Genomic DNA, 25875 nt, shown 5'->3' with positions numbered 1-25875 from the left:
TGTGTACAACTGTTCAGAACTGTGCTAGCTAACCATGTGCTGATTAGCATCTTTGAGATCAATAGTTCAAATAGTATTTTATGATATTAATCGTAATATGATATTATTCAAATAGTAATATGATATTACGCAGCGCCTGAAAATAGTCCCAGCTAGGTAACTTCCAATAAGCCTATTTTCAGGCGCTCTGTAATATCATTGCGCCTGCTGCACCCATGGTATGGCAGCAAAGTTCTTGATTATTACGCCGGAATGAGAGGCCATATCGGCCTAGAAAATCGCAACTTTTCATTTTCCGTCGGTCTTAGTACACGATGTAACTACAGAAGAGTCCAGTTTTAAATAGGAAAAATATAGAAACTCTTTGGTCATTTTTGAGCGAGATGCTAACGGTCTAATCAGATTCAATGATCTATGCTAAGCTACAGCTAAAAGTGCTACCTCCAGACCCGGAGATCGGCTAAATGGATTCGAAAATGGTAAAACTCAACTGTTTAACTCTAGGGAGTTGGAAAATGAGCCTATTTTCAAAAATAGTGGAGTGTTCCTTTAATTTTTCATTGCTTTCAAGAACAAATCATTTTATCTTGACATGTTTTTCCTGTAAAGTTGCTTTCTCAAAGTTTGGCTGCGTATATACGTGGCCCCTGTCAGATAAATGTGATATAAGCTGTTCTCTCATATAACCTTGGATACTGATGCTCCCTTCAGCTCCCTGCAGCTCTTTCTGCTGCTTTCCCAGGGTGCCGTGGGTCTGTTGACACAGATGCGTCCTGGGGTCTGAAGTCAGTGGGGTGCTTTCATTCTCCTCTTACTGTTCAAACACTGCTGAACATGATTCTGATCTGGGGTCAGGCAAAGAAAAGCAACACTCACCACGGGTTTGGGCTGGTTCTCTGGTTCTGAACGACTGGTACTTTTCTCACCGAGCAGAACTAGACGTACGAACGCTCTTTAACTGAGCTGTGAGTCTTGTATATGCTGCAAACCAAACTAGTGTGTATATTTTAGTATACTGTACGTTCACAGGAATGTTTGTGTACTTTTGGGTAAACTGAAGGAAATCCCAAAGCTACTGTTCCTGAGAGTAGCTTAAATGTTTCCTAACCAGAAGTGACAAAAGTTTAAAATGTCCAAGTTTTTCTGTCTTTTTTCTGAGAGTGAAAATTTTGAGCCAATCAGAATATGTTTCATTTTGTATATGCATATGCTCTACTGTTCAAAAAATTGAGGCCAGTAATATTTTTTAGCAAAGGAATTCATACTTTTATTCAGCAAGGGTGTATATTTTCCTCTTTCTTTGTTCTGCAGTGCGTTTTAATGGAACTAAAGAAGTGCCCACCTGCATGGATAAAAATCACGGCTGTGCCCACATTTGCAGAGAGACACCCAAAGGAGGCATCGCCTGTGAGTGCAGACCTGGATTTCAGCTCACCAAGAACAACCGAGACTGTAAATGTGAGTCAAATCACAGTTCATCAGCAAGAGAAATTACATACACACTCCCCATGGGAATATTAGAAGCATTTGAGCATTTTCCTACCTTTTTTATGGGTGGGTGGATGGATGAATGATTAGATGGATGGATAGATGCATAGATAGTAGGGCTGTGCAATTAATCACATGCGATTGTCATGCGCATCTCGTCAGTAAAGCCGGTTCTGTGATTAGTAGTAAATCTCCTTCACCTGCTTTCAGATGGAGCGGCATTTACTACACAGAGTCATAGTTCACTGACAATTAGGCAATATCGCGTTCATTATCGCAGATCGAATCGCCTGTGATTATGAACACGATTTTGCGTAGCTTGTCAATGGAATAATAGTTGGATGGATGGATGGATGGATGGATGACAGAATGACACATGAATTGAGGATCGATAGATGGAAGAGTGAATGGATGGACAGAACAATGGATAGATGGATGGATGGATGATGGATAGAATGATGGATGGATGGATGGATGGATGGATGGACAGAACAATGCATGAAGGGATGGATGAATGGACAGAACGATCAATGAATGAATGGATAGACAAAATTATGGATGGATAGGCAGAATGATGCATGAATGGATGATGGATGGATGGACAAAACAATGGATTGATAAATGGAATAATAGTTGGATGGATGGATGGATGGATGGATGACAGAATGACACATGAATTGAGGATCGATAGATGGAAGAGTGAATGGATGGACAGAACAATGGATGGATGGATAGAATTAGTAGTAAATCTCCTTCACCTGCTTTCAGATGGAGCGGCATTTACTACACAGAGTCATAGTTCACTGACAATTAGGCAATATCGCGTTCATTATCGCAGATCGAATCGCCTGTGATTATGAACACGATTTTGCGTAGCTTGTCACTGAACGCTCGCTCTGTGTAGTAAATGCCGCTCCATCTGAAAGCAGGTGATGGAGATTTACTACTAATCACAGAACCCGCTTTACTGACGAGATGCGCATGACAATCGCATGCGATTAATTGCACAGCCCTAATAGATAGATGGGTGGATGGGCAGAACGATGCATCAATGGATGGGATGGATGGATGAATAAATGGATGGACAGAACAATGGATGGATGGATAGATAGATGGATAGATGGACATAATGTTGCATGAATGGGTGGATGGACAGAATGACACATGAATTGAGGATCGATAGATGGAAGAGTGAATGGATGGACAGAACAATGGATAGATAGATAGATGGATAGATGCGTGGATGAATGGATGGATGCACAGAATGATGGATGAATGGATAGATGGACAGAACGACGCATGAATGGATGGATAGGTGGGTGGACAAAATGATGGATGAATGGATGGATGAACAGAACGACGCATGAATGGATGGATGGACAGAATGATGGATCGATGGGCAGAATGATGCATGAATGAATGGATAGACAGACCAATGGATGGATAGATGGATAGATGCATAGATGGATGGGCAGAACGATGCATGAATGAATAGATGGATGATGAATGAATGGATGGACAGAACAATGGATAGATGGATGGATGGATGATGGATAGAATGATGGATGGATGGATGGATGGATGGATGGACAGAACAATGCATGAAGGGATGGATGAATGGACAGAACGATCAATGAATGAATGGATAGACAAAATTATGGATGGATAGGCAGAATGATGCATGAATGGATGATGGATGGATGGACAAAACAATGGATTGATAAATGGAATAATAGTTGGATGGATGGATGGATGGATGGATGACAGAATGACACATGAATTGAGGATCGATAGATGGAAGAGTGAATGGATGGACAGAACAATGGATGGATGGATAGATAGATGATAGATGTGTGGATGAATGGATGGATGCCCAGAATGATGGATGAATGGATGGATGGACAGAACGATACATGAATGGATAGATGGACAGAACGATGCCTGAATGGATGGACAGGTGGGCGGACAGAATGATGGATGAATGGATGGATGGACAGAATGACGCATGGATGGATGGATGGACAGAATGATGGATGGATGGGCAGAATGATGCATGAATGAATGGATAGACAGAATGATGGATGAATAGATAGATGGATAGATGGATAGATGCATAGATGGATGGGCAGAACGATGCATGAATGAATAGATGGATGATGAATGAATGGATGGACAGAACAATGGATAGATGGATGGACGGATGGATGGATGATGGATAGAATGATGGATGGATGGATGGATGGACAGAACAATGCATGAAGAGATGGATGGATGGACAGAACGATCAATGAATGGATGGATAGACAAAATGATGGATGGATAGGCAGAATGATGCATGAATGGATGATTAATGGATGGACAAAACGATGGATTGATAAATGGAATGATAGTTGGATGGATGGATGGATAGATGGACAGAAGGATGCATGAATAGATGGATGGACAGAATGATGGATGGATGGATAAATGATGGTTGGAAACGGTTAGTGATCTCTAATCCTGCTGTTGTTCTGGTTTAGTGACGTGTAACTATGGTAACGGTGGTTGTCAGCACATCTGTGAGGAGATGGACCATGGGCCCAGGTGTTCGTGTCACATGAAGTTTGCGCTTCACTCTGATGGGAAGACCTGTGTAGGTGAGTTACACCCTCTACACCACCACAGCACTCCACCTGGCCAGCTGCTGCAACTACACTCAACACTTCTGACAGTCTTCACCAGCGTTATCCAGAGGACTCTGATTAGACTTGAAAAAGTTGTCACTAGAAGACAAAAAATAAAGGCGATCGGTGACGTCAACCAAAAAGAAAATAGTTTCAGAGATTATGATGTTTCGCTGAAACAAATAATGTGCATTGATGAATTGCTTAGGGGTTCGTTTAGTGAATAGGGTTGATTTTGATTTCACATTGACTTCCTAGTGAACTCCAGACATTGTTAAAGCAAAAGCATTGGCTTTAAGAGACTTCTGATGGAAAATCCGAACTTAATGTTCTGTGAAGTCCAGAGTTGATTTTATGTGGTGGAACCAAATCTCCGAGCTTCACGCGATGTTCAGAACGTACAGTGAGAAATGACTGTTCTGTGCATCTCTAATGTTTTACAGTGAGCACATTGTCCTTTAGTTACGTGTCATTTACATGCATATGTTAGTGTTTCCATTAGTCTAGTCACAGTGGAGGATTTACAGGCATTGTGGGAGCTATAAACTGAAAGTTGAGCGCAAAAAGACACTTACGCATGAGATATAGACTTGATGTATTTGAGCATATATCAAACTTAGGAAATAAAGATCACTGAATGTGAAGAGTTATGTGCTTTCCTGTTCTAGTTGTCTTTTTTCTGCTTAACCTTGCTTGCTTGATTCACTGAACACATTTCCCGTCAACTTTTCACGTTATTAAAAAGCACTGATTGGTCATAATGCTGTTTAAAGCTGCAGTGTGTGATGTATGAGCCGTTAGCATCACCAAATGAATAAAGATTGTTTCTTTATAGTTTAATTATTTTAGTGTTTTAAGATCCAAAAAATGACACACAGCAGCTTTATGGCCTGAATAATAAGTGTGTGTATGTGTGTGCCAATCAAAGCTGTTCTGTGCACCTCTTTAGCCAATCGCAGCTTTGCTTTGTATTTCTGCAGCCAATCACAGCAGACCTCTGTATTACTGATCACTGATTTATGAATGACTACCTGTAGCAATCCACAGCAGACTTGCATCTGTTTACACCAGGTCTGAATTACACGTGATGCTAAATTTGAATATCGAAGAAAATACCTAAATATCTAAAATATCTAAAAAAAAATAAAAATAATAATAATTTAAAAAGAGAGAGAGATAGATTATACGATGATTCATTGTTATGTATGTTTTATTTAGAGAGTAGAATGATTTTCTACCGTATATATAGATAATATATAGAAAATTTAATAATAATAATAATAATAATACTTTATTAATTTATTATATAATAAGTATTATATAATGAATTTGGTTAATGTATCATTAGCATAATAATAATAACAATAATAATAATAATATTTTACTTATGTATCATAAGCGTATTATTATTATTATTATTAATATTGTTATTATTATTACAAATAATAATCAGTAAATTATTGTTGTTGTTGTTTTTAGATCAGTTATTAATTTTTGATTAATTGTCCTTAGCTTAATGATAGTAATAATAATAATAATCATAATAATAATAGCATGCTACTACTACTACTACTAATCAATAATAAATTATTTTTAAATACTACATTCTAAATGTATTGTTTATAAATGCATAAGATTTTTATAATATTATTAGATCTATTAGCATTTCTATTTAAATGTAAAAAATTGTTCAAATGTATTGATATTTTGTTTCTCTCTCTTTTTGTACTATGATCTGGACATTTGTTGTGAGGTTCACCCATCATTTTTGTATTTTTGTTAATACAAAAATAAATATAATAATATTTAATACTTTGTCGTTTAGTCACGCTGAACTCAAATGCCAATATTACCGCGAGTGAGCGACAGAAACTGATGCTCATAAAAAAGACACTTTTTATCTGTGTTTTTTGTACTCTGAAGCTGAAAATGGATCTTGGGAGCGTCGGCTGTAATAGTTGGAAAAGTCATAAAACAAGCGGCCCCGCAGACTTCAGGATGGCATTATGAATCCTGAAGTTAGCAACCGGCTTCACATCCGGCCACATCCAAACAGAAACAAACATGCACACGCTCTCGAAGACAGAGCTTTAAAATCAGCATTTCAGCATTCAGCCTCAACGTCAGGGACCTTGTTTCCAGAGCGAGCGGCGGTTAGTTTGGCTTCTGATGTGTTTCTTGCACGCCTCTTTTACTCTGGATTCAGCTCTTATGTCAAGGTCTCACTCAGACGCCCTATTATTACCCCTCCGTTCCCCCCGAAACCTGCCAGCAGCGCCGCAAATGAGACGTCTGGCTTGTCTGACGGCCCCCGAAGACCAAACCGAGCGCTCTGCTGAGTAAAGCGCAGGCCGCAGAGGCCAGAGGGCTGCGGTGAATGTCAGGGTCGCACATTTCGCCCCGCAGGAATCCAGATCGAGCCGCTTGCCCAAGGCTGGGCTGCGGTCGCCGGGTCGCTCTCTCACGAGCTCTAATAGGCCAGAAAGCCACAATAAAACAAGCTGAACTTATTAATGAGCCCCTGTTGAGCGATGGGTTGGAGTCACAGAGTAATTGATGTGGCCTACCCACAATCCCCTGAGGAGATGGAAACCATTCGCATGATAAGAGAAGGTGTGGAGAGAGGCTGGATGGATGTTTCTTCAACGACAGGCACTTCTGTGTCCCGGAGGTCGAGTTTTAGAACTTATGACTGATGAAAGTCACATTTAAACTTTCTTGGAAACTTTTTATTGCATGCCTTTATTATTTCTTGCTACTTTTTAAATGCAATAGTAAAATATATAATGTTAAAAAAAGTATATGTCTATATATACTTGAAGTACGAAAGATTTTCATGTTTTTGAGCCTTTTATGCTCACTGAGGCTGCATTTATTTGATCAAAAATACAGTAAAAACAGCAATATTGTGAAAAATTATTACAATTTAAAAAAACTTTCTTATAGTTTAATATATTTTGAAATATACTTTATTTCTGTGATGAAACGCAGAATTTTCAGCTTTACAGCAATTTTCATCTTGTCTTTAGTGTAATAGTAATAGAAATCTTTGTAAAATTACAAATGTCTTTACTGTTACTTTTAATCAGTTTAATGCTATTTAATTTAATAATATTAAGTTAATAAAATGAAATATTAAAATAATTTTAATATTATTTTAATTTTAATTTAGTTTAATTAAATGATATTATTTCTATAATTATTATTATTATTAAGAAATAAAACAAATAAGAAATTAGCAAAAACAAACAAAAACATAAAAAACAAAGAAGATACTGAAAATATTTCTATACTGAAAATATTTCTGTGTATTTATGGCCTAATAATAATTATAATAATAATAATAATATTACAATTTATACAATTTTGGTTTTGACCTGTTATCATTTTATTAATAATTTCTCATTAGCTTAATTTTTTTAATAAAATATCAAAAATAATACTACTACTAATTATTAAATAATTATTAAATAATAATTTAAAATTAAAATATAATTAATAATAGTATTACAGTTATTAAACATAATCAGAATATTTTTATATTGTAAATATGTGTAAATAATATAAATATTATGAATTTATTCGATTTTTTTCAAATGTATTTTTTAGATCTATTATCAGATCTATTTCATTTAAATGTATTATAGCAACAAAAGGACTAAGAATTAGAAGAAAATAAGAATTCTTCCTAGTTGGTGATACTTCAACTTCAGCTAGTCAGAGTGTATTTTAGAGAATTGATTTTCTAAACGTCCACATGGTCAAAACTGTCCAAGTTGAAGAAACATTCAGCACAAGCTTTCGTTTTTCATTCTTTTTAAGTCTTGCCATCTCACTGTGTTTTTCCCACTCGCTTTGTTTACAGCATATTAAGAAAGAAACAGTTCAGAAGACCAGACGTAGCATGTGTTAAAGACATTTTCAGATGCCATTGCAGTGATTTGGTCAGTGACTGGAGTCTGACCAACACTTTAGCATCTCTGGTTGGATTCGCCCCGACGGCAGAAATAGCTTAGCATTTACATCAATGAATCAGATCGCCTGTATTTTCGTTTGTCAGACCTCATTAATACAATAGGATCCTTATGAGCAATTTAGCTCAGAATAGCTTCTAAGTGATCTCTGCTCATTTTTTTAACCGAACATCCTTTGATTCACGGCTCTGCGGAATAGCTCTCGGACTTTAATCTCGCAATGGCACATTGGTAGAGTAAAATCAATCACTCTGATCTCACTGGGTGGCTTTTCTGTTCCTTGAGCTACTTCATCTATTCTCTAACCCTCTCTCTTCATCCTCATTGACTGCTTTTCTCCAGTGGGGATGGATTTCGGTCGCTCTGATTACTTTTGCACTTTATACGGCTTTCATCCTTCTCAATCTGTCGCTTTGCCAAACAGGTTTGGTTTGAAACCGCACAATGAGCGGAAGGGATGGCAATAAAACAAACACTATCACACATCCACAAGTATTGACAAAAAATACCTGAAGAGAGCAATGCGTTAGCATTCCCATTCATCTCAATGGCAGTTTCAGTCATACACGCTCCAATTAGCGACTTGAGGTTTTAATGTTATTTGCACACAATTTATGCAGTCAGAAAGCACAACTACTTTTTAATGGCCGTCAATGGATAATGGCGCTCTTTGTAGACAGATCAAATTTACTATTTGAAATCATTTGAATTGCACTCAAAAGTTTGGAATCATTAAGATTTTTTTATGTATTTTTAGGGAAATCTTTTGTGCTCAGCAAGGCTGCATTTATTTGTTAGAAAATACAGTAAAACGGTAATATTGTGAAAAGTTATTACAATTTCAAATAACTGTTTAATATTTGAATATATTTTCAAATGTAATTTATTCCTGTGATCAAAGCTGAATTTTCAGCATCATTACTCCAGTCTTCAGTGTCTCATGCTCCTTCAGAAATCATTCTAATATGCTGATTTTTTAGCAATGTTGAAAACAGTTTTGTGGAAACAGTCATCTATAGTAGTTATGCCTTGAACCTTTCTCTTCGTAGCAAGTAGTAAGTGATGCTCACTTTCCAGTGGAATTCACTCTTAATATATCCTGGCTGCAATATAACAAAGAGTGAAAAATTTAAGGGGGTCTGAATACTTTCCGAGCAAGTAGTAAGTGATGCTCACTTTCCAGTGGAATTCACTCTTAATATATCCAAACAGAATGTGAAAACGCTAACAGCTAACACCTAACCGCTAAGTGTTTTTCCACATGGGTCCAGGCATCTTCATGCGATCCTATAATCAAACGACATACCCAAGCCCTCCGCATAAGCCAGCGGATTTGTACGAACATTTCCGCAGAAGTAAGACACTTAGCAAACAAAAGGGTTGTGGAGATTCTTAGCCTGAGAGAGATGCTAATCTGAAACAGATGTTCACATCTGGCTGGTACACACAATCCCCAGGCATCATATTGTTAAAACCATTTGTTTCATAAGCAGTTCAGTTCAATGGGCTTTGTTATTTGGTAAAACTCTCTTACACTAACCGGTCTGCATCTATCTGCTCTGTGTTGAGAGTGTTGTCTTGTCGATGCATGAGAAGACTAACACTCTGCCTTGTTGCTCTTTGTACGAAAGTGTACGAAACTGATTTAACACCATGTTAAACATCATGTTGGACTGCTCAGGCTCACCTAGTTTGACGGTTTAATGGGCTCTAAACCAGCTTAAACCAACTACAATCAGTACACAACCTTGGGTTGGTTTAAGCTGGCCTTTTGACAGGGAGTTTATGAACTCAGTTGCTCCTGTAGCCTCATAAAAGGGTCATTATGAGTACTAGGGCAACTAAAAACTAATTTGACTGGCCAGGGTGTTTTATACAGTTTATAAAGTCAATCTTGGAAGACTAAGCAGTGTTTTTGTAATGTGTGTGTGTGTGTGTGTGTGTGTATGCAGAGGAACGAAGTACCCCTCATCAGCCACTGCAGCCAGAGCTGTTACCCAATGGTAAATATGACCATTTCTCTAGCTTGATTCCTATTGGCTACTTCTTTCAATAGTGGGCGTGGTTATGCTGGAACTCTTACTAACCTTTATCGCACCAATTGCACCAATTCTTGGCAAATTTCTCCATTCTGAGAAGCCAGGGGATCACCACAAGGCAATTTACCTCCATTAAAATAGTTTACCCAATGGTGAATATGTCAGTTTCTGTAGCTTGTTTCCTATTGGCTACTTCCCTTAATAATAGCCGTGGTTATGCTAGAATGCCTACTAACTTTTATCGCAGCAATTTCAACATTTGCACCAATTCTTGGCTAACTTCTCTATTCTGGCAAATCAGGAGACAATCACAAAGCAAATTACCCCCATTGATATGGTTTACCCAAAGGTAAATAAGTCAGTTTCTCTAGCTTGCTTCATATTGGCTACTTCTTTCAATAGTGGGTGTGGTTATGCTGAAACATTTACTAACCATTATCGCACCAATTTCAACATTTTCACCTATTATTGACCAGTTTCTTCATTCTTGCAAGTCAGGAGGCCACCACAATGTCATTTACCCCCATTAAAATGGTTTACCCAATGGTAAATATGAACATTTCTCTAGGTTAATTCCTATTGGCTACTTCTTGTCATAGTGGATGTGGTTATGCTGGAATCCTTACTAACCTTTATTGCACTAATTCTTGGCCAGTTTCTCCATTCTGGCAAGTCAGGAGATCACCAATTCTTGGCCAGTTTCTCCATTCTGGCAAGTCAGGAGATCACCACAATGCCATTTACTCCCATTAAAATGGTTAATCCATTGGTAAATAAGCCAATTTCTCTAACTTGCTTCCTACTTCTTTCAGTAGTGGGCGTGGTTATGCCGGAACTCTTACGAACCTTTATCGCACCAATTTCAACATTTGCAGGAGATAAACAAAATGCAATTTACCCCCGTTAAAATGGTTTACCATTTGGAAAATAAGTCAGTTACTTTATCTTGCTTTCTATTAGCTACATCTTTTAGTTGTGGGCGTGGTTTTGCTAGAATCTTTATTACAGCAGTTTCACCAATTCTTGCCCAATTTATCCATTCCGGCAAGTCAGGAGATCACTACAATGCCATTTACTCCAATTAAAATGGTTTACCTAATGGCAAATAAGTCATTTTCTCTAGCTTGCTTCATATTGGCTACTTCTTTCAATAGTGGTTGTGGTTATGCTGAAACTTTTACTAACCATTATCGCACCAATTTCAACATTTTCACCAATTATTGACCAGTTTTTTCATTCTTGCAAGTCAGGAGGCCACCACAATGTCATTTACCCCCATTAAAATGGTTTACCCAATGGTAAATATGAACATTTCTCTAGGTTAATTCCTATTGGCTATGTCTTTTCATAGTGGATGTGGTTATGCTGGAACCCTTACTAACCTTTATTGCACTAATTCTTGGCCAGTTTCTCCATTCTGGCAAGCCAGGAGATCACCACAATGCCATTTTCTCCCATTAAAATGGGCATGGTTATGCTGGATCTCAACATTTGCACCAATTCTTGGCAAATTTCTCCATTCTGGCAAGTCAGGATATCATCACAATGCAATTTAACCCCATTAAAATGGTTTACCATTTTGAAAGCAAGTCAGTTTTATCTAGCTTGCTTTCTATTAGCTACTTCTTTTAGTAGTGGATGTGGTAATGTTGGAATTCTTACTAACCTTTATCTCACCAAATTCAACATTTGCACCAATTCTTGGCAAATTTCTCCATTCTGGCAAGTCAGGAGATCACCACAATGCAATTTACCCCCATTAAAATGGTTTACCATTTTGAAAACAAGTCAGTTTTATCTAGCTTGCTTTCTATTAGCTACTTCTTTTAGTAGTGGACGTGGTAATGCTGGAATTCTTACTAACCTTTATTGCACCAAATTCAACATTTGTACCAGTTCTTGGCAAATGTCTTCATTCTGGCAAGTCAGGAGATCACCACAATGCAATTTACCCCCATTAAAATGGTTTTACTCTTGAATTGTCTGAATGAAACTTTTCTTGCAACGTTTTCACTGGAAACCACCCATTCTCTAAGGAAGCAAGTTTAATGAGGTTTTAACAATGAAGTCTCTGCTATGAGAAAAATGGGTCAGGTTTGGCCCAAAACTGTGACCTGGGATACATTTTTGCAATGGAATTCAATTGGACTTGCTATAACATGTCACCGTACTTCGTTTTTCAATGTGCCTCACGCATGACTTCAAATTATGAAAGCGTTTGTTTTTGGGTGCACACTTTTGATTGCACAAGCTCTGAGATTATAAATGAGACTCATCGGTTTGGCACTAAATATTCATTCTGGCTATTGGTAAAATGCACTTGTCTTGGGATTTTGTTTATTCGGCCTGAAATAAGCACACAGCAAATACACCAATGTCCAAGGACAACCTTTGTCCCAGTACCAAAAACGCGTCTCACTTTGTTTCTCTTTCTGTCAGCTCATGCTATTTTCTCGACTTGGAAAGCATTGGCGTTTTTGAAAAACGAGCTTGTTTGCATGTCAACCTGTTAACATCAGAGTGGATTTAATGGGGACCGATGTGTTTGGTTGAGGTTGAGAGAGACCGGTGCCAACAGCTGTCATATTTACCAAATAGCTCTACCTCTGGGGGCATGTTCCCGACTTGTTCCAACCCTTTCAGTAACTAATTGTGGCAACATTTACAATTGTGAGCGGATTCCTGAGCGCTAGCTGAATGTCGGTGGATGGTTTTGCTTAAGTAAGGTGAAACGTCCAATTACAGTGATGGCGGTACAAACATGCCAACGGAGTCTGGGGTTTACATGTATTATTACACAAAATACACATGCAAATCAGACGGAGACTTTCTTTTTTTAACAACTGTCTTATTCGGTTAAAGTTTCAGTCGGAATGGCAAGAACAAGGGCAGGTGAGGTGATCCAATCTCCTGGGAAGCCATTAGATGACCTAATTGCAGTTAATTGAGAGCAGTCTAGAATTTTGCCTCGGTAGAAAATCCTTCTCCCTGAATTTTCCTTGGAGGTGGTTTTACATTAGCAACGGGCCTGCTGGGTACTAGTTAATGAGTGCGTTTTCCCACTCTTAACATTTAACTCCTCTCAAAGAGTGTCGTATAGAAAGAGTTTATGGAGATAATGGTTGCATTAAGTGTTGGGATGTGACCAAAGCCGAGTTGTTCATTTGAGTGTTTCTGACACAAGTGAAAAGGGGTTTGAACGGGTCTCGGCATGCACAGGTGCCTCAAAAACCAGCCGCTGCTTCGTCTATGTTGCCTGAGGATGGTGTTAGATGCTTGATGTTTGAAGTCTTCAGAGAAGGTCTTAACATAGTTTATTTGTAGCTCTCTCCTGCAAGAGGAGCCTGATATCTTTGGCAGCAGACATCAATCTGAAGCTACTGTAAAGCTGAAATGATAATTGTATCTCGATGAGGTCTGCTTTGGTCCTAAAGCTGTAGTTTTAGATTTTGTTAAGAGCATTTAAATGGCGCGTGTCCATGAAAAATATGCTGCTGTAATGTTGGAGTTGGCCTGAAAACCTTCCCAGTATTTGCTAATCTGCTTCTGAGTGGTTGCTAGGCGGTTAAAATAAAAATAGAGTTATTCTGCAGAGCTTCATTTAGAGAATTTAATGCTTATATATATTTTTTTGTTTGTTTTATTTAAATGTTTAGTTTTTGGTTAAATTATTATTATTTTTTATTTTTAAAAATATTTTGAATATTTTATTTTAATAGTATTAAAATATAAGATCATGAGGTGTGTGTAATTATGAGCTGTTTTAATGTTAATAAATAATTTTATGGAAAACTGATCAAAGTGATTTGAGATATTCTTCAGAGTATTTATTAATGTTTATATTTAAATATTTATTTATGTATGTATGTATGGATGGATGGATGTTAAATTATTATTATTTTTTAAATATTGTGAATATGTTTTTTAGAGCATTGAAATGTGATTATGAGCTGTTTTAATGTTAATTAATAATTTCATGGTAAAACTGATTACAGTGATTTACTGCAAGATATTCTGCACAACTTTGTCAAGTATTTATTTATTGTTAAATTATTATTTTTTTTATATTTCATATTATTTTAATTTTAAAGTATTAAAATGTAAGGTTGTTTTAATGTAAGCTGTTTTAATACAATCGAATCATGTAGTTAAACTGATTAGAGATTAGATTTACTATGTCAGAGGATCAGTTGAATGTTGAACTGATGTCATTCAGCGTATCGTTGACCCGTGAAAGAGGACTCCTTCAGACAGTCGGCTGAATAACACGAGAGTTTTGCTTTGATGGTTAACTCTGCTCACTGCACGGATCATTAGTTTAGTGGAAAGCTTGCTTCAGTAAGCTCACAGGTGTCTCCCAGTGAATCAGACACCGCTTATCATCTCCTCTATCAAAAGATTATATTTATATCCACTCACACAGCTGAATCAAATCTTTTCAGATGAGAGAATTTCCCCTCACAAAGGCGAGTGTTTTGTGTGTGAGCGTGTTCCAGCTCTCAAATCCATAGATGTCAAGCGTTATAATCAGAGATGGATGCAGTTTGTGAATCTCGAAGCATTTCGGAGGCGTGTTGTGACACAGACCTGCACCCTCTCAGGTGCACCCACCTCCAACATCTCGCTCGCTCTCGGTCTCTTTTATAAAGTTGTACTGATGAATGCCAGCAGAGCTTTGTGGTAAACCCTTATTCATGACAGTTATTGTGCTTAGATTATTAAGCGAGCAGTATAAGGAAAGAATTTTTTTTTGTGTGTTGCTTTATTTATTAATATCACTATACAGTAGATTAAAAGTCTTTTTTTAGTTTTTCTTGTATTGCGACTATGCTAAACACTAATAAATTAATAATAATAATAACAATAACAACAACATTATGTATGTATGTATGTATGTATTTACTTACTCACTTACTTACTACCCCAAATCCTAAAAGTATCAAGTAGAATTAGTAATAATAATGTTATTAATAATAATAATAATTATTATTATTACTATTATTAATCTATTTCTTTACAAGCATCATATATAATAGATTATATATAGATATAGATAATTGTTTTTAGTCGTTAATGTATTAATACAATTAAAATAAATAAAATATTACAATAAAATTAAACAATAATGTTTATTTATTTATTTATGTATTGTTATTGTTATTATTATTATTATTACTAATAATAATACAATTAAATGAAATAATACAATTAAATAATAATGTTTATTTATTTATAAGCATCAATATTTATAATAGGTTTTTTATTGTTGTTCTTCAGGCATTGTTGTCTTTATTGACTACCCCAAACCTTGAAAGTAACAAGTAAATAAATAAATTATTATTATTCATATTATTATTATTGTTATTATTGTTGTTGTTATTATTAATTATTGTTGTTTTTGTTATTGTTGTTATTATTAATTATTGTTGTTGTTACCATTTAAAGGGGTGGTTTATTTGTACAAAGTGACTGGAAGACATTTTATTTTTAATGAGAGTTGGTGATTTGAGACTTGCTGATGCAACAAAGTTTAACAAAGTTCAAGTTTATGCATATTTATAATGCAGTGTCATGGTCATTGTGAAATTTTAATCTGCTGCTTAACAGATGCTTTAGCTGAACGCTGAACTCTAACCCCCCTGTTGGGCGACGCTCATACCCTCAATAGCAAGGTGTTCGACAGACGTTTGCTGCTCGCTTGCATGTGCTGCGTTCATGACTAGACTAATCAAAGCTGTCCAGAGTGTGCAAGACGAGATGTTCATTTGGTTTAATATCCACATATGTGTTAAGCTGTTCCTGTCCTGACTGCTGCTCTGTGTGTGTGTGTGGTTGTGTGTGTGTGTGTGTGTGTGTGTGTGTGTGTTTTCAGAGACGTGTGCAGTTAATAACGGAGGCTGTGACAGCACGTGTCATGATGCCGTGACTGGAGTTCGCTGCAGCTGCCCGGTGGGATTCACCTTACAGTTGGACCGCAAGACCTGCAAAGGTATGATCATCCTCTAATCTCACAGACAAATCTAACAGTCCTAATGAGGAGCGACATGCATTCTTCTGTTCTGGTTAAAAGAGAAAATGATGCATGAAGCGATAAAACCCCAGCAGATTATAAACCAGGTTTTGAGGGGTCAATGAGAAAAATGTAGTTTAACATGAAAGAGATTAAGATGGATAGATGGATTGATGGACAAATGGATGGATAGTCAGATGGATGGATGGATGGACGGACAGACAGACAAATGGATAGATGGAAGGATGGATGGATGGATTGATGGAGGAATGGATGGATACTAGTCAGATGGATGGATGGATGGACGGACAGACAGACAAATGGATAGATGGACGGATGGATGATGGATGGATGGTTGGATTGGCGGATGATGGATGGATGGATGGATGGACACAGACGGATGGATGGAACGATGGATGGAAGAATGGATGGATGGATGGATGGACGGACATACGAATGGATAGATGGAAGGATGGATTGATGGAGGAATGGATGGATAGTCGGATGGATAAATGGATAGATGGACGGATGGATGGATGGTTGGATTGGCGGATGATGGGTGGAAAGATGGATGATGGATGGATGGATGGATGGACGGACGGATAGACAGACAGATGGATGGAAGAATGGATGATGGATGGATGAGTGGATAGATGGATTGATGGACGAATGGATGGATAGTCAGATGGATGGATGGATGGACAGACAAATGGATAGATGGAAGGATGGATTGATGGAGGAATGGATGGATACTAGTCAGATGGATAAATGGATAGATGGACGGATGGATGATGGATGGATGGTTGGATTGGCGGATGATGGATGGATGGACGGACATACGAATGGATAGATGGAAGGATGGATTGATGGAGGAATGGATGGATAGTCGGATGGATAAATGGATAGATGGACGGATGGATGGATGGTTGGATTGGCGGATGATGGGTGGAAAGATGGATGATGGATGGATGGATGGATGGACGGACATACGAATGGATAGATGGAAGGATGGATTGATGGAGGAATGGATGGATACTAGTCAGATGGATAAATGGATAGATGGACGGATTGGATGGATGGACGGACGAATGAATGGATAGATGGAAGGATGGATTGATGGAGGAATGGATGGATAGTCGGATGGATAAATGGATAGATGGACGGATGGATGGATGGTTGGATTGGCGGATGATGGGTGGAAAGATGGATGATGGATGGATGGATGGATGGATGGACGGACAGACAGACAGATGGATGTAAGAATGGATGATGGATGGATGAGTGGATAGATGGGTTGATGGACAAATGGATGTATAGTCAGATAGATGGATGGATGGATGTAAGAATGGATGATGGATTGATGGATGGAAGGATGTATGATGGATGGGCAGATGGAAGGATGGACGGATGGATGATGGATGGATGGATGGATGGACGAATGGATGGATGGATGGATAGTCGGATGGATGAATGGATAGATAGATAGATAAACGGATGGATAGATGGACAGATGGATGGATGGACGAATGGATGGATGGATGGATGGATAGATAGATAAACGGATGGATAGATGGACAGGTGGATGGATGGATGGATGGATGGATGGAAAGATGGATGATAGAGTAAGGTCATAAGATAGATAGATAGATAGATAGATAGATAAAATTTCTCATCATATTACTTTGCAAAAATGCCGTTTCACATGGACAAGGTTTCACATCATGATCAGTCCTGGAGCTTTCAGCAGATTTTGAATTCAAAGACAAAAAATCAGAAAACTCCCACCCAGACTCATTATTGCATGCCGTCATTTCTGAATTACCGTAATTATGAGTTCTCAACTTGTAAACAGCGTTCACATCTTTGAAGATCTCGTAATTACAAGTTGGGAACGTTTCATGAAAGCTCAGAGTTCTCCAATGTGACCATTTTGACGTCACGTAAAAACCACCAAATGCTTCGGCGGTTAAAGGTGGTTAGCAACCTCTACACCTCTATTTCTGTTTATTTGCTATAGTACAGGATTATTTATTATTTTTACTGCATACATTTTTTTTTTTTTTTTTATTATTCATTCTTAATTCTTTGTTAATATATAGGTATAATATATAGGTTTGTATTTGTACAAATTTCAATAAATTTTATGAATTTTTTTTCTTTTTCTTTTTCTTTTCTGTGTCTTTTCTTACTGTTACATTTTATTGTGGGTGATGCAAAATTATCGGTATTTTAGCTATATTTAAGGCACATATTGCTCCTAGGATTGAAGCAGAGTCTGTTTTTTACAAAACGACACACAATCTGATTATTTTTTATTACACCTGTGGTCAAAGTGAATTCTTAGGTGAAATTATTTAGGAATAAAATGTATTTTAATTTTGTCATGACAAAAAAAAATAGTTTAAATTTTTTTTTAAATGGAGAGTTAAATTTTGTAATTATGTGATTGATTTTGTCTTTTGGTCTTTTGCAGATATTTATTCTTCCTGCGTAAGTTTTTTTTATATTTTAATAAGGTTTTATACGGTTCCTCAATTTATATACATTTCTATAAAAATTTCTATAGAATTTCTTTTGTTTTCTTTTCTTTTCTGTAAGTGGTACTCCAACATTTTCAGCCACCAAGATGAAATTTCCACAATCGTAGCTTGATCTCGTAGCCCAGAAAAATGTCAGAAAAAGTGTATATAAATCAACGACTGCTTTTGAAGAAAGTAAAGAAGCATGAAAAATAGACGAGGGAGCACGAAAGGGTTTAACGAAGAATAAAAGAGTTTCCGAAAGGGTGAAGAGCAACTGGAAGTGCAGACTTGCGGGTTCGTGCGGCCAAGACTGGGAGCCTGCGTCGCCTCTAGCGCTCATAACGTTACGCTAACAAGAGCGATAAAAGAACATTGAGTTTTATTAGTTCTGCTGTAGAAGAAACAAAGAAAAACCTCCCCAGACAGCACTGGCACGAGAAGACACGGAGCCTCCTTCAGGCCCAGAGCGAGAGTTTCTTCTGCTCCTAATGCCGTTATTTTCTCCAGATGATGCAGCCTCTCTGAGATGAACGCCTCATTTACTCAGATGATTCAGCCGTAATCAGAAACATCCAGTGCAGCTCAATCAAAGCCAGTGGAAAGCAGGACAAGCTGATGACATATTGATCCCGATTCCGAGAGAACAGGCCAGAGGAGATGCGATCCTGAAAGACTTCCTCCTGTTGGAGTCCCGCAGCGACTCTGAAGCCGCACATTCGCTCCATGTGTGTCCCTCACGATCCACTCGTCCTCTCGCATTTGCTCCTTTCTCTTATTCTCTCCTCATTTCTTGTCTGCGTGCCTCATTTTCTCACTTCTCTTCTTTGATTCCTGTAGCTCAAACGATAGAGATCGGCGCTAGCAACGCCGAGGTCATGGGTTCAACTCCCAGGGAATACAAAAACTGATGTAAACCCGATGCAATGGAAGTCGCTTTGGATAAAAGCATCTGCAAAATGCGTAAATGTAATCGTTTTCGTTTTTCGTTTTAGAGGAGTGCTTGAGAAATACCACTGTTTAATATCACAGACTTAACATTTGGACTCAAATATGTTGCTTCAGAAAATAAAGTGAATCTATCTGGTAAATTTTCAGGCGCCTGAAAGGAAATTAACAATATTTAAGACACTTAAAGCTCCCAGGATTCAAGCAGAGTCTGCCTTTTACAAAATGACAAACAGTCTGATTATGTTTAATTAAGTCTGCGGTCGAGGTGAATTCTTAGGTGAAATTAATTAGGAGTAAAATGTGTTTAATTTTCTGATGACATGAAATTACTTTTAATAGTTGCTTTTTAAATATGAAGAGCTAAATTATGTGATTATGTGACTGTTATTGTTAAGGTATTTTCTGTAATTTATTATTCTTACTCTGTACATTGAAAGGTTTTATTTTTCTTATAAATCAAAGAAACTTAAGAATTATTTGATTTTATAAGTTCCTCCAATTTGTATACATTTCTATACAGTTTCTATAAAAATGTATTTTTATATTTTCTTTTGTTTTCTTGTCTTGTCTTTTTTCTATACATAACTCCAGCATTACTCCAAAATGATTTGATTGAAGTCTTGAAGTCTTTTGCATTTATTCATTATTTTTATGCTGTAAACTGAAGTTGTTGGGTTTTTTTTTTTAAATGTGAAATGTTTTTAATGTTGTAAGGTTCCCCAAATTGTTTACATTTCTGTAACGTTTCTATATGAAAGAAAAATCTTTTCTTTTCTTTTTTACTTTTCTTTCTCCCTCTCTTCTTCTGATTTGAACAGTAAGCTGATAGTTTAAGCCCAGACAAATCTGTCATATTTACGGTCAGTCACCCCTTTTACCTTTTGATTATTTCACATGTATCCTCCGCTGCTGGTTTGAATCACGGTGAACTGAAGGGATCAGCACTAATCCAGTGCATGTGTATCTGCTCAAACTCTCTCTCTCTCTCTCGCTCTCTCTCTCTCTCTCTCGGTACAGACATTGACGAATGCCGCATGAACAACGCCGGGTGTGACCATGTGTGCAGAAACACGGTTGGCAGCTTTGAATGCAGCTGCAAGAAAGGATACAAACTTCTGACCAATGAGAGGACGTGCCAAGGTAAACTAACCAATGAAAATATCTTTATGTTAAAGCATAAACCTGTACAGAACATTGACCAATCATATCATTTGAAGGAGGTTTAGATTTCTTATCTGTTGGAAAACAAGACAAAAATGCAAATGAGGTTGTGGTGTGCTGGACTGATTCTCTGCTGCTGGATACTGTGGGCAGACTGTTTGTGGTCCAGCTGGGTTTATTAGGTTAGTTTGGTCATCCCACCGGGAACACTTAAGGTAACACCAGTCTTATAAACGCACAGCTCCAGTCCCTCGCTGGTGTTTGAAATGCTCTCATCGATTGACGCTGTTACACACACCAGGACTGGGAATATTTCTGGAAACAATGGTTTGATGTCAGTCTATTCGGTTTCTCACTATAGCATCCTGTTGATCTCATTACAGCATCATTTCAACCGTATCTGAACCAAACACTCGTGTTTAGCTTCCATAATGTGGTGTATTTTAGTTATAAAATATACATATTACATATTTTTGGAGATATATATATATATATATATATATATATAGATTATGTATTTTAGATATATTTTATAAGATAGATAGATAGACGGACGGACGGACAGATAGAATGATAGACGGACGGACGGACGGACGGATAGATAGATAGATAGATAGACGGACGGACGGACGGACGGACGGACGGACGGACGGACGGACGGACGGACGGACGGACGGACGGACGGACGGACGGACGGACGGACGGACGGACGGACGGACGGACGGACGGACGGACGGACGGACGGACGGACGGACGGACGGACGGACGGACGGACGGACGGACGGACGGACGGACGGACGGACGGACGGACGGACGGACGGACGGACGGACGGACGGACGGACGGACGGACGGACGGACGGACGGACGGACGGACGGACGGACGGACGGACGGACGGACGGACGGACGGACGGACGGACGGACGGACGGACGGACGGACGGACGGACGGACGGACGGACGGACGGACGGACGGACGGACGGACGGACGGACGGACGGACGGACGGACGGACGGACGGACGGACGGACGGACGGACGGACGGACGGACGGACGGACGGATGGATGGATGGATGGACGGATGGATAGAAAGATAGATAGAATGATGGACGGATAGATAGATAGATAGATAGATAGATAGAATGATGGACGGACCGGACGGATGGATAGATAGATAGATAGAATGATGGACGGACGGACGGACGGACGGATAGATAGATAGAATGATGGACGGACGGACGGACGGATAGATAGATAGAGGATGGATGGATGGATGGATAGATAGATAGATAGATAGAATGATAGACGGACGGACGGATGGATGGATGGATGGATGGATGTATAGATAGATAGAATGATGGACGGACGGACGGACGGATAGATGGATGGATGGATGGACGGACGGACGGACGGACGGACAGATAGATAGATAGATGGACGGACGGACGGACGGAGAGAGTCTTATGGGTTTGGAACGACATGAGGTTGAGGGCTCCTCGGAGTCCGACTTATGACTGTACACCCAAAATACTCCCCCCATTCACAATTCTCTCCACTATGGACCGTGTGTGCGCAGGCGTTAAATACACCACAACTTCACTGCGCGAGATGCTTGGTATTTTTCGTTCTCGTAGTCTTAATAGGAACAGAGGTTAAAGTTGTTACCTGTGATAGAGATTGTGCAGATTGGTGTTTATAAACACGTGTTAGCGTATTTCTTAGAAACAAAATGACTTGCTCCCATCAGAGAGGATGTTCACATTGTTATAGATATGAACCACAAAATGTAAAATATTACAGGCCTATATTTTTAATCTTGTTATTACCTAAATCAATTTTGAGACATCCACATCAGTTTGTAATCCGCCCAAGATAAACAAATGTGCACAAAAGACAAAGAACTGTCTTTATAGAGAGACGGACGGACGGACGGATAGATAGATAGATGGATAGATGGATGGATGGATGGATGGATGGACGGACGGACGGACGGACAGATAGATAGAATGATGGACGGACAGACGGACGGACGGATGGATGGATGGATGGATAGATAGATAGATAGATAGATAGAATGATAGACGGACGGACGGATGGATGGATGGATGGATGGATGTATAGATAGATAGAATGATGGACGGACGGATGGACGGATAGATGGATGGATGGATGGATGGACGGACGGACGGACGGACAGATAGATAGAATGATGGACGGACGGACGGACGGACGGATAGATAGATAGATAGATAGATAGATAGATAGATAGATAGATAGATAGACGGACGGACAGATAGATAGAAATAAGTGTATTTTTATTTATATATAATTTAATATTTAAATCATTTTATACACATCTATTTTATGTATATTTTATATATAATAAATACTTATTTTATTAAATATTAGTGTGTGCGTGCGTGCGTGGGTCTGTGTGTGTGTGTGTGTGTGTTTGTGTTTGTGTGTGTGTGTGTGTGTGTGAGTTGAGTCTGTCTTCGTCTGATGTTCCTTCTCTGTGTTTTTCTTTGTCTCATATGGGTGAGTGTGGGAACGGTCTGTGCTCAGCACTTTGGCTGCAGCGTGGGCATCTCCTCCTGTCTGCTAAAATGCCATAACCATTGTTGTAAGGAATGTCAAGTGATAAAATAATCCATGACCTTTTGCCCTCGTCTACAATAGACTCCAGAACGGGAGAAAACAGAATAGTCTGGCTGCTTTATACTGGAGGTCTTCATCACTGTTATTTTTTGCTCATACTTAGTTGTAGGAGTTTGTTCAATTACCTTAAGCACTTTAGCAAGTCAAGTCACCTTTATTTCTATAGCACCTCATACAATACAGAATGTTTCAAAGCAGCTTCATGGTGATAAACAGGAAAAAAGCAGAATCAATGATGGAAACTTCATCAAATATGAGACAAATTCAAATTCAGCTGTAAAGCAGCACTAAAAAAAACAGTAGTGTTATTATTCAGCTTAATTCTCATCCAGTAGTGTCAATGCTATCAAATCCATATTATTACTTAAGTATTAAGTATTATTAAGTTGGCTTGTGAAAGCCAACTTACTGAAATGCTATATATTCTATCTATCTATCTATCTACAGACTGTATTGCCTTCAAAACATTCAATCTTTGAGCTTTTAAAACTTTTTAAACTTCTTAAACTTTTTAATCTTTTCAAACTTTTTCAAACTTTCTGGTCCGGCTTTCTCAAGCCAACTTAAAGTTTGTCTTGACGAACTTTTTTATCTAGTTAATATTAAGTATCTTAGAGTGCATGTGACATTTTGTGAATGAATTATTAATTTTTACTTATTTACATATTATTGATGAACTATAAAGCATTTGAGATCCAAGACTCAAGGTCTGATATTTGCACTGCAAAAATTATTTTCTTCCTCAGTATTTTTGTCGTTGTCCAGTACAAACATCTAAATATTTTTAAATCAAGATACATTTACTTGAGAAAACAAGTTTATTTTTCTTATGCCATCAGCTGACATTTACTTAAAGCCTTTATATACAATGCATTATAAAAGTAGTTTTGATGAATTAACTGTGCCTTGTAATGCACCTTATAATGCATTATATGATCTCATGAATAATTGAAACCTCATTTATAATATTTCATAATTCTTATCTATTCATTTAGAAAGTATAATGCATTAAAACTCATGACAAACAAACCTTTAAATATTATAATGCATTTTAACTACAATTATTTATGAAAAGATATAATTAGGAATACCTTTATAATGCATTAAGCACAAAGGCTTTAACCAAAGTGTTACAGATATTTTTTCTTGTTTAGAGCATAAAAACAAGACTCCTGTCATTTTGCTTCTCATGTAAATGTATATTGCTTTAAGAATATTTTGATGTTTACAATAGAAAGTAAGACAAAATAATTTTTGCATGAATGGCAAAGCATACATAGCATGCATAGAAAACCCTTTTGGTGTGGGAAAATGTATAACCTGTTGTGCATTTGCAAAATAATCATTCCATCAGTCCTATAAATCAGACTGCAGTCGTCTATGCTTATCTTTCACGAGGAAACGAGACGCTGGCGCTGAGTGAGTGCTGAGGCTGAAGCGTGTAAACAGACTGTTTGCTCTATCTGAGGATTAACAGCCACAGTGTTCCCCTGCTGTCATCAGCCCAGCGACAGGACGCGTCCTTCAACACCTCTCCGAAAGCCTGGAGACATTCCTGGCTCTCTTAAGAGCGTTCTGAGGTGTATTTAGGGGGAGGTGTTATCAGATCCCCAGTATTCTGAAGGTGGGAGTCGCTGATAAAGCCCGTATCTCCGCTCTATAAACAGAGAAGCTGTCATTTCGCTCTCACAATGCCATTGTTTTAAGCTGTGAGATTAAGTGAGACCCGCATGCCCGGGTCTATAGGGGTGAAAAAGTCAGAATATCTCACTTGTTGTATTGTTAGGGGCCATTTACTTTTGCTCATACTCGGGGTTGGGAGTTGTCAGCTCGTAACTCTCAAATCATGCCGAGATGTGTGCTATTATTTGTCTTAGTGATCGGACTTATGATTTTCGTCAGGCAGATGATAAAAATGATGTAAAAATCCCATAGAATTGCACTGAAAGAAGGACCAAACCTTAAAAAAGACCCGGAAAACCCCAGCAACCAAATAGCAATGATCCAAGACATTTAATAAAATCATTGATTTGATGCCACTGGCAATATTGGACGAAAACAAAACAAAAAAACTGAATAATGACACTGTTGTTTTCTGAAGAGCTGCTTAAAGCTGAATCGAATGAAGATACAATTACTTGAGAAGCAAAATTACATGGAAAAAATACATAAAAATAAATTGCATTAATGAAAAATATAACAAAATGAAGTGACTTTATGCTTAAAACAAGAAAAATGCCTGCCAGTGGCATAAAAAAAATTGGTTTTGTTTTTCTTACTCCATTGGTTGATATGAAGCATAATAAACTCAAACATAATTTTGATAACATTTTCAGAAGACAAGGTTATTTTCTTAACCACCTGGTATATATATATATATATATATATATATATATATATATATACTGTATATATA

General features: G+C 37.9%; 1 protein-coding gene across 1 annotated transcript in view; it reads left to right on the top strand.

Annotated features, from left to right (window-relative positions):
* The window catches only part of LOC107711798 (signal peptide, CUB and EGF-like domain-containing protein 3), a 113397-nt gene that overhangs the window by 63301 nt on the left and 24221 nt on the right, over positions 1 to 25875 (top strand). The window contains exons 5-9 of the mRNA XM_016516850.1: positions 1312 to 1458; positions 4008 to 4124; positions 10078 to 10128; positions 16037 to 16153; positions 20662 to 20784. Coding sequence (XP_016372336.1) covers positions 1312 to 1458; positions 4008 to 4124; positions 10078 to 10128; positions 16037 to 16153; positions 20662 to 20784 — 555 coding nt within the window. The remainder of the gene's footprint in view (positions 1 to 1311; positions 1459 to 4007; positions 4125 to 10077; positions 10129 to 16036; positions 16154 to 20661; positions 20785 to 25875) is intronic.

This window comes from Sinocyclocheilus rhinocerous, unplaced genomic scaffold, assembly GCF_001515625.1.
Source record: "Sinocyclocheilus rhinocerous isolate Xijiao unplaced genomic scaffold, SAMN03320098_v1.1 scaffold1409, whole genome shotgun sequence".
Classification (NCBI taxonomy): Eukaryota; Metazoa; Chordata; class Actinopteri; order Cypriniformes; family Cyprinidae; genus Sinocyclocheilus; species Sinocyclocheilus rhinocerous.
Note: the sequence above shows the minus strand (reverse complement) of the source record. Positions and strands in the feature narration are given on the sequence as shown.